The sequence below is a fragment of the Coenobita brevimanus genome, chromosome 98 (assembly GCF_032717465.1).
Source record: "Coenobita brevimanus isolate Jiangsu-jjx chromosome 98, ASM3271746v2, whole genome shotgun sequence".
Lineage (NCBI taxonomy): Eukaryota > Metazoa > Arthropoda > Malacostraca > Decapoda > Coenobitidae > Coenobita > Coenobita brevimanus.
Window position 1 is genome coordinate 34,530,416 of NC_137051.1, and position 20,549 is coordinate 34,550,964.

The window sequence follows — 20,549 nt, forward strand, 5'->3', positions numbered from 1 at the left end:
TAAAACAAAAGTGATGATATCTAGGGTTGGTGGTGGTACAGTCAAAGAAGAGGGAGAGTGGCCATGTGCAGTTTGCCACAAGGACGTGGAAAGTAATTCCATCTTGTGCAGTGTTTGTGATAAATGGGTGCAAAAGAGATGCAGTGGTATTAGAGGTAGACTGCGAGATAATGCTTTTATGTGTGTGACATGTTGGAGAGAGCAGGTGGAGACTGTCAGGCATGAACGGATTGAACTTGGTGGTGAGTCTCTTGAGTGTGTGGAAGAGTTTTGTTACCTGGGAGACATGCTATGTGCTGGAGGTTGGGCTAGAGCTAGCTCTGTGGCTAGGGTGAGAAGTGGTTGGAAGAAGTTCAGGGATCTGTTGCCTCTCCTGACATTGAAAGGAGTCTCCCTATGTGCTAAGGGGTCTTTGTATGCAGCATGTGTTAGAAGTGTAATGTTGTATGGTAGTGAGACCTGGGCAGTGAAGGAGGAAGATATTTGCCAGCTCAGACATACAGAAATGACAATGATTAGGTGGATGTGCAGTGTGTCCCTGCGTCCAAGGCCTGGAGGGGCTGGGTTTACGATGGAAGAGTTGAGAGGTAGGATGGGACTGGAGTGTATATGTGTTGTCATGAGGAGAGGTAGATTGAGATGGTTTGGGCATGTGGAGAGGATGAGGGATGATAATTGGGTGCAGAAGGTGAGAAGCATTAATATTGGGGGTGGGGATGCGAGGGGTAGACCGAGAAAGACGTGAGACGAGGTCGTTAAATGTGACTTCAGGGTTAAAGGACCAAACAGGGTGGCTGCCATGGATCGTGCAACGTGGAGAGCCACCATTAGGTGACCAAGGCCGATGCATGCAAGCATGTTGCAGCCTTCAAAAACAAAACAAAACGAGACAAAACGGAACGTCCTCTTGTTACTCTTCTACTCCATACAAACAGATCTTCTCTGTCAATTTTGTCTACTCCCATCCTGGCCCTGAACACTGAAATCATGTCATCCCTCTCTCTCCTTTTTTCTAACGAAGGCAGATCTAGCTCTTCCAGCCTGTCTCTGTATGACTGATCTGCCAGGTTAGGGGCCATCTTGGTTGCTATTCATTGTATTCTCTTTATCTTGTTTATATCTTTCTTTTCGTGAAGGGACCACACTACTGCTGCATATTCCAACCTGGGGTGTATTATGGCCATTATCAATTTTTTTAACATCTCCTCATCCATGTAATGAAATGCTACTCTTATGTTAGTCAAGAGAATGTACATCTCTCTAACTACTGTATCTTGTTATGTGTTTTTCAGGTTACAAATTATCCTGGACCAGCACTTCCAAGTCCTTCTCCTCTCTTGTTTTTGTAATTGGTTCATTACCCATCAAATAATTCAGTGATGGTCTCTTGGTACTTTTACCCATTTCCAGTATTTTACATTTTTTTGTGTTGAATTTCATTTCCCACATCCGGCTCCAATCATGAATCTTATCTAGGTCCTCCTGTGGCATTTTACAGTCTTCTTCAACTTCTACTCTCTGCATGATCTTTGTATTGTCAGCAAACAGAGTTGCATAACTGTTTATTATATCTACTATATAATTTACATAAATCAGGAATATTACGGGGATTAACACTGAGCCCTGTGGGACTCCACTTGTTACTTCCCTCCATCCAGAAAAACTGTCTTTCATTACTGTCCTCATTTGTCTGTCTCTCAAGAAGTCTCTCATCCAGTCCAAGAGATTCCCCTTCAGTCCTCCTATGTGTTCCAGTTGCCACAATAGTTGCTTGTGGGGTACTTTGTCAAAGGCTTTCTCCAATTCTAAATACACACAATCCACCCAGCTATATCTCTCCTGTAGCACATCTATTACCCATAAGTAGAAGCTTAACAAATTGGAAACACACAACCTTCTATTTCTGAATACATGCAGACTTTCTGCCAAAATGTCCATCTCCTCCAGACATTTTATCCATGTCTTTCAGGAGTCCCTCGCAGAGTTTTGTGACCATGCTGGTCAGGGACACTGGTCTACAACTGAAAGGTTCTTCCTTGTTCCCACCCTCATAAATTGGTACCACATTGACCTTCTTCCATTCCCAAGACACTTCCCCTTCTTTCAGAGAACATACAATTACAAACATGTAAAACAATTAGGATCTTCCTTACATTTGTCAACTATACCTTTTCGAAATTTCTTTCTTTCTCTCTATGTATCCTTCTATATTCATTTCCAGTTCTTATATATTCTTCCTCTGTTCTATCATTACCTATCTTTCTCCATTTGTGCCATGCCTTGTCACTTTCATTTTTTTTTGCTATCATACACCTTTTGCTGAACCAGTCATTTCTCCAATTCTCTTTCCCACCAACTTTTGGCACAAACTTTTCCACATCCATATTATAAAAGTCTGGAGAGAGATCCCACTTCCTCTGAATCTCTCCTGTTTCCCAGAATTCTGGCCAATCTGCTACTTCAAAAAATTTTCTCAGTCCTGTAAAGTTTACTTTCCCAAAGTTGTATGTTCCATGCCTGTATAGATCATCTGTTGTCTCCCTATTTCCATCTATTGTTTGGAACTCTATCACTACATGATCATTTTTTCCTTTAGGACACAGATATTTCAGAGACGCAACTGTATCAGGTTCTCTGGCAAGAATTAAATCTAGTTTTGCTGGTGTGTCATCCCCCTTAAATCTTGTCTCCTTTTTGACCCACTGGGTCATTACATTATCCACTGTTATTTTTAAAAGTATACTGTCCCACAAATCTTCACTACTTCCTGAGTCCCACTCCTCCCAGTTTACCTCTTTGCAATTGAAGTCACCCATCAAGAGTATGTTGTTGCTTTTCTCAATCACACTCTGAAGGTATCTGAGCATGTTCAACATCTCCTGATATTCCTCCTCATTCCATGCCTTTCCCTCTGGTTTCAATTATCATGGTTATCACTTCAGATATACCTTCTACCAGGTCCACTCTAACCACATTTAGGCTGTTTTTCACTGCTATCATCACTCCTCCTCCCATTTTTCTTTTGTATCTCTTCTCCATATTTTGTATTTCCCATCTCCCATTTGGATTTCAATATTCTCTTTTAGCTTGGTCAGTATGAAGCACATAATATCTGGTTCATTTACCCTCAAGAGATCAGTCTACTTCTAGCCTTGCTGAGATTAGACCATCTACATTAGTGTCTGTGTGTGTGTGTGTGTATTTAGCTATTTGTAGTATACAGGAATTTAGCGATGCTCGTGTTGTCCTGTCTCCATATCCACATTTATCTAGTTTACTTTTACACACTTGAATGTTTTTCACACTTGAATGTTTTTCTCCTGCATCACCTTTTCGTCTAAGTCGTTCCAAATACTTATGTATTTACCCAATATACCTAGTTGAGATACACACGAAATATGCTATGCTCGTGGGTTCCCAATGCTGTTTCTCAGTAAGTCAAATTTAGCTTTAACCCTTTAACCGCGGGCTTGATTTGCTTTTTCTTGCGGCACTCGCGGGCATATTCGCACTCCGACAGACTCTCTAAAAATATTTGCCAAAAATCAGTTATTAGTCCTAGAATATTATATTCACATATGCTTATGGCACATACCTTCAGCTTTCTCCTGGGGTGTTTGTTGAGCCTTCGTCGAGTACCGTAGGACTTGTGGAGACCTCTGAAGTTGGGTAACGAAGTCTCCACTTTACACTTCCCGACAACCCGTAATATGATTACCACAGCCTGATATTATCACTAGAAACACTATTCTATGATTCTCAAATAGTTTGGAATCCATATTCTAAAAAAAAAAAAAACACTGTGAGAGCAATGAAAATTACGAGGGCGTATGACCTTCCCACTTGCGCTAGCTCGCCGCTGGTGTTGTCATTTATTATTCATAAAAACACTCACAGTTTATATTTCTATTACTATATAACACTTATATATATCTACAGTCTTTATCCATAAGTTTCCTTCAGTAATAATAGTTTATTGTCACTGTAGGCATTCAATTTCTTTCAGTAAAATACGTAGCATTCACTTTCTCGTCCTGTATACAGTACCCTCACGTCCAACACGGTAATACTGTCATGCATGGGTCCCGTGTTGGACCAAAAATGTGTTGGACAAACAACAGAGCTTATGGGGAAAAATGAATTATGTCAGCAACCCTAGGAAAAGTCACCCTAAATACCTACCATATACCTATACATATATTGGTACTACTGTAATTATAATAAGTGGTACTGTACTATGAATGATAACTAACCTTTTAGGATAGTGTTGGTGGGATTGCTGGGAATGGAAGGTGATATCCGAGACAGTAGGTAGTCCTACTGGGTCCCTGGAGGATGGCTGCTGCTCCTCCTCAACCTCCCTCATAAATCCTTTGAAATTCCTCTCCCCTTTCTTCTGCCTCTCGATGAATTCTAGCTTGGTGGCCTGAGGGAAGTGCCGCCGCTTCTTGGGGTTTTTAGAAGGCTTCCAAGGCATCGTGATCAGGGTAAAATGCAGTAGCAAGGGCAGAAAATGCAGCGAGAAAAAAGCACTGTCCAATGCAAATTATGTGACTGAGTGGCGCTGTGGTGGGAGAAATTTAAACAAAACATCACGTGAGAACAGAAGTGTTTTTCATTGGGCGACATCACGATCTCATCATGATAGCAGGCGGGGGAGACTACTTGATCATAAGTTTTGATTGGCTGTCAGCATCACGGGAATAATCCAGTATGACCGTGTTGGACCGGGGGTGATCGTACTATAGGCGAACTCTGCGGATTTCGCCCACTTCTCGGAGCTTCGTCAGTGTTATGCTTACGCACCCATTTTACAGTGCTTAAATCATATTAAATCATACTAATTTTTTGCTCTCCGTGCTGGAAGCGAATCGTGCTGGACAAACGCGTGTTGGATGCGAGGGTACTGTACTAGCATTGAGAGTGAATGTCACTTTCATCTTCACTCTCATAACTCATAGTATTCATACATGCTAGAGTGAAACTTTCACTTTCATTACTCCTAGTATATATACTCGTATTCTTATAATACTACTCATTTACATTTCTATTTATGTTCTCTATTTTATTTACATTATTTACATTTCTATTTTATTTACACTGTGTTATGCACTGTCACTTGAAGTAACTTATAAAACTATTTTCCACTGTTCACTTATATTTACATTCATTGCTTTACTTGCTGTTTACACATTATATACACATTATTTACAATTCCACTTGCACTGTTTTACTCAACAGAAAGATCGTAGTCACTCTCTTTCAATTGTCAGCCCTTTACCTCTTTTCACACGAGGTTTAGTAGGGGGTAAAGGTCACAGGGCCCTTTGCATGGGGCTAAAAAGTGGCTGAAGTTAGCAGGAGCAAACAGACGTACCTTCACATGGGAAGATGACTGAACTGATAGGGGTGGGCCGGGGTGGCCTACCTAGGGAAATGCATTACTGCCAACGTCAGCCTCTTGACAGCTGCTAATATATAGCAGTGAAATGATTGGCAGGAAATTTAGACAATACATTATAAATTAGGTAGTTCCAGGTGAATGTAAATATCACCTAGGCTTCTCCCTTCCCTCATATATATCTTTAGTACGAGAATAGATTATACGGCATATTTCAAGGGGAAATAAACAGCAAAAATTAGCGAACGAGTGCACGTGAGGTGTTGTCAGGTGATAATTAGCCAATTCCAGGTGTATGGCACTCTCACTTACCTTATTTCTTTTTGGTATACATTATTTGGTATAAGAATAGGGCATAGAGCTTATTTCAATGGATGAAATCAGTGGAAAATTCCAGGGAAGATTTACTTAGCGTAGCATGGCCGGGCAGGCGAGAGGAGAGGGTAATGGAGGGACGGTAGGGAGGGGAGTCAAGAACAGGGAGAAATGGAAAAATTGTCAACAACGGATGGGAGTACAGACGAGATTAGGAGTGCTGACTAGTGTTGGACATTGGCAGTACTGATAAATGATACAAGCTACCACTTGAAAGCCCGGGGGAATTCAAAATAACACAGAATCGCAAAAGTGACGCCCCGTGGTATGATCCCTTGCTCCCAAGCGTCACGAAAGCGACGCCCCGCGGTTAAGGGGTTAAACTCATTTAAGTTTTTAGACTGGACGATCTCTTTGTCAAGGCTATTCCATAAATCTATACTTCTGTAAGGAAAGCTATGTTTCTTGATATTCTTCAAGCAGCTTGACTTTATCAATTTCATTCCGTGTCCTCTTGTTACTCTCTAATCCCATAAAAACAGATCTTCTCGGTCAATTTTATCTACTCCCACCATGGTTCTGAACACTGCAATCATGTCTCCCCTCTTTCTCCTTTCCTCTAAGGAAAGTAAATCCAGCTTTTCCAGCCTCTCTCTGTATGACAGATCTGCCAGACTGGGGACCATCTTGGTTGCTGTTCTTTGTATTCTCTCAATCTTGTTTATATCTTTCTTTTTGTGTGGGGACCACACTACTGCTGCATATTCTAACCTGGGGCGGATCATGGCCACTATCAATTTTTTCATCATCTCCTCATCCATATAATGAAATGCTACTGTTATGTTGGTCAGAAGTTTATAAGTCTCTCAAACTATATTATTAATGTGCATTTCGGGTAACAAACTATCTTGGACCAGCATTCCCAAATCTTTCTCTTCTCTCATTTTAGTGATTAATTCATTACCCAACAAATAATTCAGTGATGGCCTCCTGGTACTTTTACCCATTTCCAATATTTCACATTTCTTTAAATTAAATTTCATTTCCCACATCTGGCTCCAATCATGTATCCTATCCAGATCCTCCTGCAGCATTTTACAATCCTCCTCAACCTCTTCCTTCCTCAAGATCTTTACGTCATCAGCAAACAGACTTGCATAACTGTTCACTCCATCTACCATATCATTTACGTAAATCAGGAACATTACTGGCGCCAACACCAAGCCTTGGGGGACTCCACTTGTTACTTCCCTTCATCCAGACATCCTATCTTTTATTACTGTCCTTATTTATCTGTCTCTCAAAAAGTCTCTCATCCATTCCAGGAGTTTCCCCTTCAGTCCTCCTATATATTCTAGTTTCCACATTAGTCTCTTATGAGGTACCTTGACAAAGGCCTTCTCTAAGTACACACAATCCACCCAACCATCTCTCTCCTGTACCACGTCAATCGCTCTTGAGTAAAAGCTCAACAAGTTAGAAACACATGACCTTCCACTTCTGAATCCAAACTGACATTCAGACAAAACATTCATCTCTTCTAGATATCTTATCCATCTGTCTTTCAGGATTCTCTCGCACAATTTTGCGACCATGCTGGTTAGAGACACTGGTCTATAATTCAGGGGTTCTTCCCTGTTTCCTCCCTTATAAATTGGTACCACATTTGCCCTCTTACATTCTTTGGGCACTTTCCCCTCTTCCAGAGAACACATGATTAAACTGTGAATTTTATCTGCCAGTTGTTCTCTGCATTCCTTCAGTACCCAATTAGAAATTCCATCAGGTCCTGGGGCTTTCCTTACATCTTGGGTTTCCAATAATTTGTACACTTCCTGTACCTCCACTTTTATATCTTTTATAACTGGTACATTTCTAGTCACTCCCTCCCCTTCCACAAACTCTTTTTCATTAGTGAAAACTGATTGGAAACATTTGTTCATTATTTCAGTTTGCATTGCTGCATTCTTATAGACCTCTCCTTTTACTTTCAATTTAGTGATTCCTTCCTTTTGTTTCAGTTTGCCATTAACAAATCTATAAAACAGTTTGGGTTCATCCTTGCATTTGACTATTATACCTTTTTCAAAATTCCTTTCTTCTTCTCTACGTATTTTTGTGTATTCATTTCTAGTTCTTTTATATTCTTCCTTTGTTCTGGTGTTGCCTCTCTTTCTCCAGTTGTTCCACGCCTTATCTCTCTCTTTTTTTGCTATCATACACCTTCTATTAACCCGTGCCGTCCCGAGGACGTACTTCCACGTCCTCACGTTTTGTCACAGCTAATCCCGAGGACGTACTTCAACGTCCTGCAATTGCAAGGTTCATAATTTCCACAATTTTCAATTTTCGCGAGTCATTTTTGGTACGTATACACGGGACACCTGCCTCAACAAGATGCCAGGCAGAGACAATGCCTTACTCAGCATGACCTCCTCCCCCCCCCCTGCATGCCCTTTTCTCAGCAATTCACCTGTTATCAGTGACCTGGCCAGTATAGCCATGTCATGCCACGGTACGAAATTCAGGGCCAGAGTGATTCCCCAATCAATGACAATGTGGAGGACAAACTTTACATAGCTTTAGAGGAAGAAACAGTTAGAAATGATGATCAGGTAATGTGGCAAAAAAAGGTCAGGTATTAGCGAGTGAAACAATGCTTATAATGCCTATATTACTGCTTGAAAACCAATATACTTTTGTACTACATATAAATTCGTAACAGTAGATAAATAAATACCGTTTATGAGTGGTGTGAAATAGTTATCCTCCCATAGAACTCGTTTTCTTTGGCGCCAGCCTGATAGAAAACCCAGTAAAGTAAGGAGGCTCTCCTACCTGTAATGAGTATTTTAAACCTCAGGTGAGCGATTTCTCTATGAATTTTCGATGTTTCTCACCAAAAGCGAAAGTTTTAGCAAAAAAAAAAAAGGTCAAAAATTGCCCGGGATTGGGGGGTACCAGTGGTCAAAAAGTGGCCGGGACTGGGCGGGTTAAACCACTCCTTTTTCCTGTTTTCTTTCCCTCTTACTCTTGGTACAAATTTTTCCACTCCCAAATTATAGAGGTCTAGAAAGATATCCCACTTCCTTTGTATCTCTCTTGTTTCTCTGAATTTTCTCCAATCCACATTTTCAAAAAATTTTCTCAGTCCTGTGAAATTAGCTTTCCCAAAGTTGTATCTTCCCTGTCTATGAAGCTCGTCTCTTGGCTAGACGTTCCCTATTATCATCTGGAATACAATGACAACATGATCACTTTTTCCTATAGGACAGAAATATTTCAATGATTCTATTACACTGGGTTCTTTGGTAAACAGTAAATCTAACCTTTCTGGTGTGTCCTCACCTCGGAACCGTGTCTCTTCCTTAACCCATTGCGTCATCACATTATTCATTATTATATTTAATAACATAGTGCCCCACCAATCCTCGCTGCCTCCTGAGTCCCATTCCTCCCAGTTCACCTCTTTACAGTTAAAGTCATCCACCAAAATTATATTGTTGCTTTTCTCAATTGTTTTTTGTAAATAACTAGCCATATCTGACAACATCTGGTATTCGTCATCATTCCATGCTCTCGTCTTAGGGGGAACATACCCTACCATCATATCTCTCTTGACTTTCTCTCCAGTTTCTAATTTCATATATATCACTTCAGCCCTGCCTTCTCCCATTTCCACGGTATCTACATTTATGTTGTTCTTCACTGCTATCATCACTCCTCCTCCCACTTTTTCTTTTCGGTCTCTTCTCCACAGATTGTTTTTACCGTCTCCCAAATGAACATCAATATCCTCTCTTAATGTGGTCTCTACAAAGCACAAGGCATCAGGTTCATATTCTCTCAAGAAATCATTAATTTCAAGCTTTGCCGATATTAAACCATCAATATCAGTGTATATCACCTTTATATTATTTTTGATGTTTTTTATACACTCTTCTCTCCTTCTCTCCGTCAGTACCACTTCCTCAATTTCTGATCTTTCACAGCTATCCCCCTTAGTTTCCTTCGCTTCTATTTCTTTATATACCACTTCCTTACTTTCATATCCATTACTCTCTAAAAAAAAGTATTACATTCTTCCTCTGTCCTCTTATCATTTTTTTCCTTTACTTGATCCTTCAATGATTTTAAAACTTCTCTTTCTTCTTCATTTAAATCTTTTCTTATTATAATATTTTCCATCCCTGCCTCTTTGCTTAATTTCCACGTCATTTTGAGTATATCATTTACTAAACTTTCTGATGTCAACTTGACTCTCACTGGTCTTGTTTCCCCTTTCTTATAAGGAACTATCCTCCTTACTTCCTCAATTTCTTTTACCCATTTGTCTCCTTCGGAGTCAATTTTGCCTAATAAACCTCTCACCAGGTTCGTGTCTCTCTCGAGACTCATGAATCTAACCTTTTCTTCCTCCTCCCTGTTTCCAAATATTACCACGCATCTGTTCCTTTCTACAGTTTCTCTCACTATTTTCTCTTTTTTCTTCAGTATTTTCACTACATTTTCTTCCATCTTTTTCTTGTTCATTTCCCTTAAGCTTAAGCTGACCACTTCTTTCTATTCTTCTTCTACATGTGCCCACTTTGCCTTATGTTCTTCTAATACACTACTCATCTTCTCTGTTTTATTAGTACTCTCTTCTAGTTTCCTCCTCAGTTCAATATTTTCACGTTTCAAATTTCTGATTTCCTCATTCGCCGTCTCATTGGACTGGATCAGACTCTGTATAGTAATCTCCGTATTCTCAGACACGTCCTTTAACACTAGATTCTCCACTTTCTTTTCAAGTTCACTAATACTCATTATCAATGTTTTAACCAGATCCACGATATTAGTGTTTTTATCAAATCCTGGAAATTCGAGTCCCTCAGTGCTTACATTTTCGGCCATATTGGATGTTGGTTAGTGTAGCAAAAACAGCTGTTACCGAAAATATTACAAAAAAAATACACGTGAATGTAGGGAAGAGTAAAGTGATGGTCTTTGAGAGAGGTGAAGTTAGTGAATGTACAGCGAGGTTAGATGGTGAGGAATTGGAAAATGTGAGTACGTTTAAGTATTTGGGTAGTGTGATGAGTAAGGATGGAGGTTTGGAGGGTGAAGTGCTTGAAAGGGTACAGCAGGGTAGAAAGGTTGCTGGTTCCTTGAAAGCAGTGATAAGAAACAGGGAAGTGAGCATGGAAGTGAAAAAGTTACTACATGACAGTATTGTGATACCAACTCTAACGTACGGAAGTGAAGCTTGGACATTGTTGGAAGGACACAAGTCAAGAGTGAGAGCAGTGGAAATGAATTATTTAAGAGGAGCCTGTGGAGTCACGTGGAGAGACAGGCTGACGAATGAGGATATAAAGGAGCATTGTGGTGTGGATGTGGATGTGATAGGAAGCGTTATGAGGAACCACTGAGGTGGTTTGGCCATGTGGAGAGGATGGAGGGCGAAAGACTGACGAAGAGAGTGTATGTGAGTGAGGTAGAGGGGGGAAGAGGGAGGGGGAGGCCGAGGATGAGATGGAGGAATGGGGTGGAGAGGTATATGAGAGAGGGGGGTGTGAGTTGGGAGCAGGGCAGTGAAATGGCGGGGGACAGGGCGACTTGGAGGCGATTTGTTTGTGGCCACCCCAAACGGGATTGAGGCGTCTGGCAATAGATAGATAGATAGATATTCTTCCCAATAAATCTTTACATTTTTGGTAATCTATATTAACTTACAATATTTTTAAAGTTAAAACAAAACCATAGGAGACAGGATAAACATAATTCCTGGAAACTACTTAAGGTATGCAGCCTTGGCCTGGGAGCTGTTGAGAAACACGCCTGTCCGTTGTGGCTGTTCAAGTGTGTGTGTGTGTGTGTGTGTGTGTGTGTGTGTGTGTGTGTGTGTGTGTGTGCACTCTACCTGCCCATATTTATCATGCAATTTTGTGTGTTTGCTTGTAACTGCTTACAACATTCTAGGGATTCTTGTGCCTTAAATCAGAGTCTTGTCTGATCTAATTAACTTTCTCCTCACGATTTGTTGCTATATTTGTCCAATACGGAAATAGTTCAGTATGACAGTGTTGTCTAATCGAATTACAGTAAAACCTCAATAGACTGGAATTCGCTTTTATCAGAATCGAGGAGTTATCAGACGAAATTCCTATATATCGGAAAAAGTCCGATAAAGCCAGAGGCAGTCTGAACTGCCTATCCAGCTATGTTCACCACAATAAGGTGAATAAAAGAAATTTTTAACAGTTTACAGTACAGTATTATTATATATAGTATACCATTTGATTAATGCAGTGAAGTTATAACACAGTACAGTATCGAAAAGGTAGTCAAAACAGTTTAAAAACCGTTCGTGCAAACCGGACTAACATTTGATATGTTGGAAAAAGTCCAGGTTAGCATGGGGAAGTCCAGATGTTGCTTTTATCGGAATTTCACATTTTTTGGAATGGTTGGGGCCCCAATTAGTCCATTATAGAGAGGTCTTACTGTACTGCACTGGATATGAGGCCACTGTACTACTACTATTACTACTCAAAGCAGTATTTTGCATTGATACATACAAGTTTGTAAGTGAGGGCTGATTGTACCTTAAGGCGCAGCTGTAGCATGAACAGTAGTCTGCGTGGCTGTGTGACATGACTGGGCCCCTCTTCCGTCCACAGTGGCACTGGCTTGTCACCACCCGCCATCTTCTGAACCACCTCATTCACCTCCTTGATCATCAGAAATAAGATCATTAATGTTACCACACTCATAATATCATTAGTGCCATCAGAGTCACAATATCACTGTCATCATCATCATCATCCATCTGAGCTGGAGAGGGACACCTTCACATAAGAGCACTGATATAACCAGGTGGCTCTGCTGCCCGGTTATGCAAACAGCACTCAATTCTCTATCCACCGAAAGTAGAATAGTGTCCTGCAAAAGGGTAACTTCAACCTGAAGTCCACTGGGTTGACATCCAAATAAGCCTGAGACCACATCATCATCAATTTTCACTATAAAGCTGTTAATCAACACAGGAATACTTTTCCATACCACTAGACTGCTCAAAATTAACCCATAAGGTGTTTATCATAAATATACATATATGTATAGAAATTCTGAAACAAAGGTGTTCCTCACCATCTCTTATGCACTGCTCCATCCTGGGAACCCCTGGACAAGGGATGGCCCTCTAGGCTAACTTTTCTTCATATATTTCACATATACTTTTTTTTTTCTTTCTTTCCTTTTTTTTAATGCCAGGTATCCCCAAAGGGCTAAGGTGTTGCCCCTGGGTAGAGGACTTTTGGATTGGAGCGTGTAGCATTTTATGACCGGATGCCCTTCCTGATGTCTACCAATGACCCTTGGGTGGATTCGATCCTCCGACCCTTTGGTCAGAGTGGAGCGCTCTAACCCACTGAGCCACGGCTGCTACCAGAGGCTCTATGTACATACTTATACACACATGCAGCTTACTCTTGTCAAACAATCATCACCTGGTAAACAATCATTTGCTTATAATGTACAATCAATAAGAATTTAAGACCTTTTTCTGTTTTACAAATGTTTTCCTGATTATACTCATATGATCGCTTTGATACCCAGTTTTTCACAGTGTGATCTTTTTCTCGCTTTTATGAGAATTTATGTTAAATTTATTATATGATCAATTGTTAAATGATCAGATTTCAAAAATGCATCCCAATTGTAAGATGAGAGTGTGCTGTACAACATGTATGAATAACATGGTGTGTTTCCTCGCACATAAATACTACACTGCACGGGTTAAAGAGTCATTGGACTGAAAGCATTAAAACCTAAAAAATCACAACTGCAAATCACCATCATCAACTTGAACCTAATCCACGCTGATAAGAAAGGCACATTAACCCATTAACTGTGCATGGCGGTTTTTTGGAAGTGTCCATGGTGCGCAGACATAGGGGTAAAAATGAAATTTCCCAAAGGCCAAATTTTGTCTTAGGAATTGAGAGAACACATGCCAAAGTATATACAGTAAAAGTCCCATTATTCGGCAGCTGATTATTCGGTAGATCCGACATTTCGGCAGTTTTGAGAAATATTCCCATTTACGAAAATCTTTGATTGTTCGGCAGATGTCCGGAATCATCTCAGCAGTCCAGGAAGTGTTATCTGTGACTTGTAGGCCTAATGTTTCATTACACTTCTGTATGTTCACTAATTTCTATATTTTTTCAGACTCAGGTATAGTATTATATTGATTACAATATTGGATAGTATCATACAGTACAGCAACCACCCCCTCCAAATTAGCGAGGGTTACGTTCCAAGCCCCCTCGCTAATTCTTGAAATTCGTTCATTCTTGACGCATTCCTGAAAGTGTCATTACTGGTAATTGCGTAGCCCATGAACCACTGATACCGTAATGCATTACCCATAAATAATGGTGCTTGTTAAATTAGTTTCCCCATTGTTTTTAGCTGTACGGCTGTGACAGCTCTAGTATTTTTATTCCTCAGCATAATGGTGGAAGGGACTGTCCTGTTTAACTGAACCTAACTTAACCGAGTTTAACTGTACCTAATAATTTAACCATACCTAACCTAACCTAAAGTCAGAAAAATACTTAAAAATAAACTGAAGGAATATGAACTGCTAAGGTCTCTCTGATGAAAGTTAAACATACATTAAGCGCTCATTCTTTTGTTCGTTTTTGTGTTTAATGTGAAAGAGAGTACTGATGCAAACAGTAATATATCCCATTAACCCCTTAATAACCTCCGGCACTGAACAACCCTTTACAGTACCAATGTCAGTGATATCAAGTCAGTGTGAGCTATAAAGAAAATTGAACAATTATGGGGAGAGAATGAAGGTCACTGGTACGTTTACACGACTCTATGCTAAGATTCCAAGCAGTCAGGCAGTCGATTAATCTCAGATGTTTTCGCCCATTTGGTAAATGCCCCGTAACTTTATAAGTTTTTCCGTGACTCATAGCGAATCATAGCATGGGTTTGGAAAGCTAAATAACATTGCTAGGTGAGCCAGACGATTATTTTCACGTCTTTGAGAAAAACAAATTGATAGAAGAATGGATGAAACTTACTCTACGTACTCAGAGGGATTAAATTTCTTCCATTTCCTTAAAGATGTGAAGATAATCATCTGGCGCACCTAACAATGTGTTATTTAGTTTCCTAAACCCATGCTATGATTCATGGGTGAAGTTACAAAGTTACTGTGCATTTACCAAATGGGCAAAAACATCTGAGATTAACTGACCCTCTGACTGCTTGGAATCGTATCGTAGAGTCGTGTAAACATGCAGTGACCTTCGTTCCCTTCCCATAATTGTTCACAGTTTTTTACTGTAATGCGTTGTTCAATGCCGGAGGTTATTAAGGGGTTAATGGAATACATTACTGTTTCCATCAATACTCTCCCTTTCACATGTAAACAAAAAAAAACGAAGGAAAGAATGAATGCTAAATGTACGATTAACTTTCATCAGAAAAACCTTACCAATTCATATTCCTTCACTTTATTTTATGCAATTTTCAGACTATTTTATTTTGTGTTTGGAAAAAATACTGTATACAGCACTCACTCCAAACATATTTGTAATAACATAAGTAGTGATGAGTTCACGAATACAAGTGATGTACTGAGCTGGTAGGTAATATTATGTATCATTTCGGCCATCCAGGAAGTGTTATCTGACTTGTATGCCTACTGTGTCATTACACTTGTATATGTTCACTAATTTATATATATATATATATATATTTCAGATTCAGGTACAGTACTGTACTGATTGCAGTATTGTACAGTATACTCTCTCCAAACAGTTGTAATACCATAAGTGGTGATGACAGTGTTCACCAATATATTTAAGGTACTGAGTGGGTAGGTTTTTGATTATTCGGTAAATCCAACATCTCGGCATCATCCTGGTCCCATAGATGCCGAATAATGGGACTTTTACTGTAGTAACGAAATATTAGCTCAATATTTACCTTGATAAAGCCATGGACAAACATCGAAGTGTCTAATTCCCTATTGGAATGTATGGTTTTCATCTTCTTTTTCGATTTCGGTTTGAGGGCTAAAACATGCTTGCATGGGTTGGCCTTGGTCACCATGGTACTATATGCAAAATTCACCTGTGTAGCCAGGGCTGTATTGAGCAGTCACACTCGGAACGGCCAAGGCTGTATAGAGCAGTTAATGGGTTAAAGAAAACTACAAAGCACTCAGAAAGTGCATACCTCATCCATCGCCACTGCTGGATCCAGATTCAGATCCAGATCTGCCCCCAAATTTAAGCAATTATTTCTTGGCCCAAGGCCAACCCTTCCACAAAATTTCATAGAAACTCAATGAGAACTGTTGGAGATATCGTGTGGACAAACAAACAAGATATACATTGCTGGATCTGGATCACCACAAAAATCTAATGGATTGTATCTTGGGCTATACCCTACCCCTCAAAAAAATATCAGCAAAATCTGTTCATAACTTTTTGAGTAACCCTGCTAACAGACAGACCAATGCCTGCAAAAGCATAACCTCCTTGGTGAAGGTAAAAAAAAAAAAAAAAAATGATAATAATCTACTGTAAAGGCAGACATCTTAATCCTGGAGGGAATGGCCATGAAAAAATCTCCTCTGTGTAACCCAATCCACTGCCATCAGGCTGCCATCACTTCAACTCACATTACCTTCATTCACATTCAGTACAGTGCTCCTCCAACCTATTCCTTCACACTCACATAAAGTGATACCTTGTTTTGTGTGGATCTCATATACTCTACAGAAATTCACTTTGTGAGGCATAAAAAACAAATCACCAGACAGTCACTGGTGCAGACATTTACTTGTATGTCATAAGAACTATATGAAAATACTGTACATGGAAAAGTTTCCAAAATCATCTTTCCTTTTCCTTCTGCCTGTAGGTGACTCTACACTGAGTGACAAGCCAAAAGGTTTCCTGTACACCAGGAAACCATTTACTACGCTGGGTGGTAACCATATAACCAAATTATGGTGCCTAGTGGTTTATGGGTAATTACCGAGCTCCAATCGGATTCAGACGGTGAAAGTTTATATCCAAGGGATGGTCTTATTTATTTATTTTTCTTATGCTAGGAAGAAGGAACCAAAGGCTATGAGCCCACAAAAACTGTTCCTTCCAAGAGAAAAACAAAATACATGAGAGAGCCAAATTCAAGATCAGATCATTTTGTCATTCGATCATTTCAGTTGGGGTTTATTGCTCACATAATGCCACTCAGGGATGAGTGAGGCTGGTCATGCTCATCTTAAATGTCAGGACCAACTTGCCTAGCCCCGGGCTCCTAAGCTCCGCATGGGGCAACTTAAGATTTAATGATGAATGAATGAATATCAAGAACCCTGTGAGATTCAGTGCTAGTATGCATAGGCATATAGTTTTGCGAAGTGGCAGTATCGTAACCAATGAGGTCTTGCCTAAGTGACGTATTTGTTGCTGCTGTAAAGCTCGAAATTGGGAAAAGTTTCAATACCATCTCAGCACTTCTGCAGCACCTCAGTTTGGGTTACCTTTCCTAGAAGGGTAGTCAAGTCGTACCCCACCTGCTCGTGGTGACCTCGTAGACACCCTGTTTTTTTTTTTTTTTTCCATTTCTGTTTTTTGTGCTTTTTTTCCTTCGGTTTTCTTTTTTCCTCCTAAATTAGGGCGACACAAACGGGGGCGGCGCTGCCCGGGTTTTTCCCGGGTAGTATTGTATATACGTTTTGCTGTTGTTGTCATTTTGTTTTTTTTGTTCTCCCTTATCATGAGCAAACAACACCAGTGCCCTCGCTGCAGTAGGTCTGTAGCAAAAAGTGCACAAGCACTGAAGTGCGCCTACTGCAGCGAGTGGATTCATATAGCTTGTGAAAATTTGGATGCAGGCGACTATCCATTCATGAAGAGGAGCCACCAGCTGGACTTTCGCTGGCTGTGTAGCCAGTGTGTTGCACCAGCAGACGAGGTCTTGGCTGGTGGAGGAAGTAGTACCAAGAAGGAGTATGAAGATAAAGTCATTGGGCCAATCTTTCAAGCAATCAGAGACGTATCAAATAGACTGGAGGCACTAGAGACCAAGGTCTCATCACCTATGGCGGTCACACAAGATCAGGCCAAGTCATTTGCGGATGCTGTTCGTGGGTCTCTCGTGGGGGGAGGGAAGGATCTGCCTGGGGGCGTGATTGAAATCAGTGCTCATGGCCAGAAAAAAGCCATTCATAGTCAGCATGTACTGATTGTGAAACCAGAGAGTGGCGCTAGTGCCCTGACAAATCAGATGGGACCAGAAGACATCAGAGGCGCACTTAACTCGGTACCGGTTGACAGCTGCCTTAAGACCAAGGCTGGTGGGCTGGTAATGAAGTTTCCGTCGGCTGAGGCCAAGGGGGAAGCAACTGGGGTGCTGACTGATCATTTTGGCTCTGAGGGCACTTTTTGCATATCAGAGCCAAAGAAAATGTTGCCTAAAATGACCGTGACAGGCCTTTCCTCTTCCTTGGATGACTCTGACATCATCCCAAATATTCTGAGAAAAAACAATAAAATTAAGATGCTCGTTGATCGAGGTTGTACCCTCAACCTTCTCTTCACAAGGACAAGGAATGACACTAAAACTGCTGTCTTGAAGATGTCGCCAGAGGTGAGATCCTCCATTGTAGAACAGGGCAATTACATCTATGTGGATCTTACAAGATGCCGCACTTTCGATAGATTCTGGGTTACACAGTGTCATCACTGTCAAGGCTTTGGTCATACATTTGAGAGATGTTCTAGGAAAAGTGATGAACCTAAATGTGTCTTTTGTGCTGGAGCCCATAAATCTAAGGACTGTAGTAACAGAAATTCTCCCAAATGCATCAACTGCTCCTCTTTAAGACATCAAGATGCTAATTCAAAGTCACAGTCAGTTGCCCATTTTGCTTCAAGTAGAGAATGTCCAATTATGATTTCTCATAGGAATAGATTGATTGAAAACACCAATTTTGACCATTCAAAAAACTGACTACGTCCCTCTTGAACCAGTTAAGGATGGGTCTTTTAAATATTCATTCCATCCGTAATAAGATAGACTATATTAATGAATCCCTAAATCAGCACGAGCTTGACATATTGTGCTTGACTGAAACCTGGTTGTATGAGTCTGATATCGATATTATTCGTAATGCCTTGCCTAAGACACATTCTATTATTAGTATTACCAGGCCTGCTGCTGACTATCCAGGAGGAGGCGTAGCACTCATCTACTCTGCAGCACTTGCAAACGTTTCTCTCATTGACTCAGCCCTGACCCCATCATCATTTGAATTTATGGAAGTATTAATAAATTTCCATCAGAATACCATTAGAATTGCAATTGTCTATCGACCAGGTCATCCGGGCAGAGATCGGGGTTTTATGGAGGAGTTTGGGCAGTTTCTTGAAGGGTTTTCTCTTAGACCTGGAGGACTTCTTGTTTGTGGCGATTTCAATTATTGGGTTGACAGTCCAGAGTCAAAACCATTTTCTTCAGAATTCCTTGAGTTGATCACCCAGAACAATTTTTTCAATCATGTGAGTAATCCAACTCATGTCTCAGGACATGTCCTTGACTTGATCTTGTCCCCTGTTGGTTGCAGGCGCGTATCAGATGTGGAGGTTGACTCATTTGACCCCCTCATCTCTGACCATGCTCTGATCACTCTTAGTTTTGATGTCCCGAAATCCCCTTCATATAGGAAGGTCATCAGGTTCAGAAATTACAACAATGTTGACCGCCAGTTGATGTGTTTTGAAAATGATCAACGTTTAAACTCCATCGATTCTTCAAGTCTTTCTTCTGGTGAATTGGTTGATATTTACAACAACGAGCTCATGTCAATTTTTGACCATTATTGTCCTGAGGTAGTAAAAACAATCACTGTGCATGATAATTCTCCGTGGTATGGTCCATCCATTAATTCTTTGCGTAGACAACGTAGAAGGGCAGAACGTGAGTGGCCCTTGCAGCGGACCGAAGTAACTCGTTTGCGTTATGTTTTTGCGAGAAGAGCAGTCGTTCACACTGTAAAAGCCCAAAAGGCTAGGTATTATCAAAATAAAGTTGATTCATGTGGTGGTGATCAAAAAAAATTGTCTGCAGTTGTGAACAATTTGGTTGGTCGGAGGAATGTAATTGTTAAACCAACTTCTTTATCTGATGCCCAATTGGCTTCTGATTTTGCTTCATTTTTTACAAGTAAGATATCTCGCATAAGAAGTGATTTAGACAGCAGTTCTCCTAGTGAATTGTACTCAGTTGACTTCCAGCCACGGTGCACCGGGGATCATTTGCTTTCAACATTTCATCCACTGGATGTAAACAAAGTCAAATGTTACATCAGAGAACTTAATAAAACATTTTGCTAACTCGATCCATGTAACATGTCACGACTGCCTGATGTATATGAGCATGCTGCAGACTTCATCTGCAACATAATAAATAGATGCTTCTTAGAAAGTAATTTTGTGCAGTCTGAGAAACGTGCTTTGCTTAGGCCCCTAATTAAGAAACCTGGCCTTGATGTCGAGAGCATGACAAATTATCGTCCTGTCTCTAACCTGTCTTTTTTATCCAAGATTATTGAGTGGGCCATACTTGACCAACTCTTACCACTACTGGAACACAACAGAGTTGTTCCTGTTGTTCAATCAGCATACAGAAAATACCATTCGACTGAAACTGCACTAACAAGGATTCAGAGCGACTTGGTGGCAAACACTTGTAGTGGAATGTCCTCTCTCCTAGTTCTTTTGGATCTGTCTGCAGCTTTTGATAC

General features: G+C 40.5%; 1 protein-coding gene across 1 annotated transcript in view; it reads right to left on the reverse strand.

Moving 5' to 3' along the window:
* tweek (transmembrane protein KIAA1109 homolog tweek) overlaps positions 1–20,549 on the reverse strand; it is an 839,779-nt gene that overhangs the window by 419,153 nt on the left and 400,077 nt on the right. The window contains 1 exon segment of the mRNA XM_080283669.1: positions 12,307–12,432. Coding sequence (XP_080139795.1) covers positions 12,307–12,432 — 126 coding nt within the window.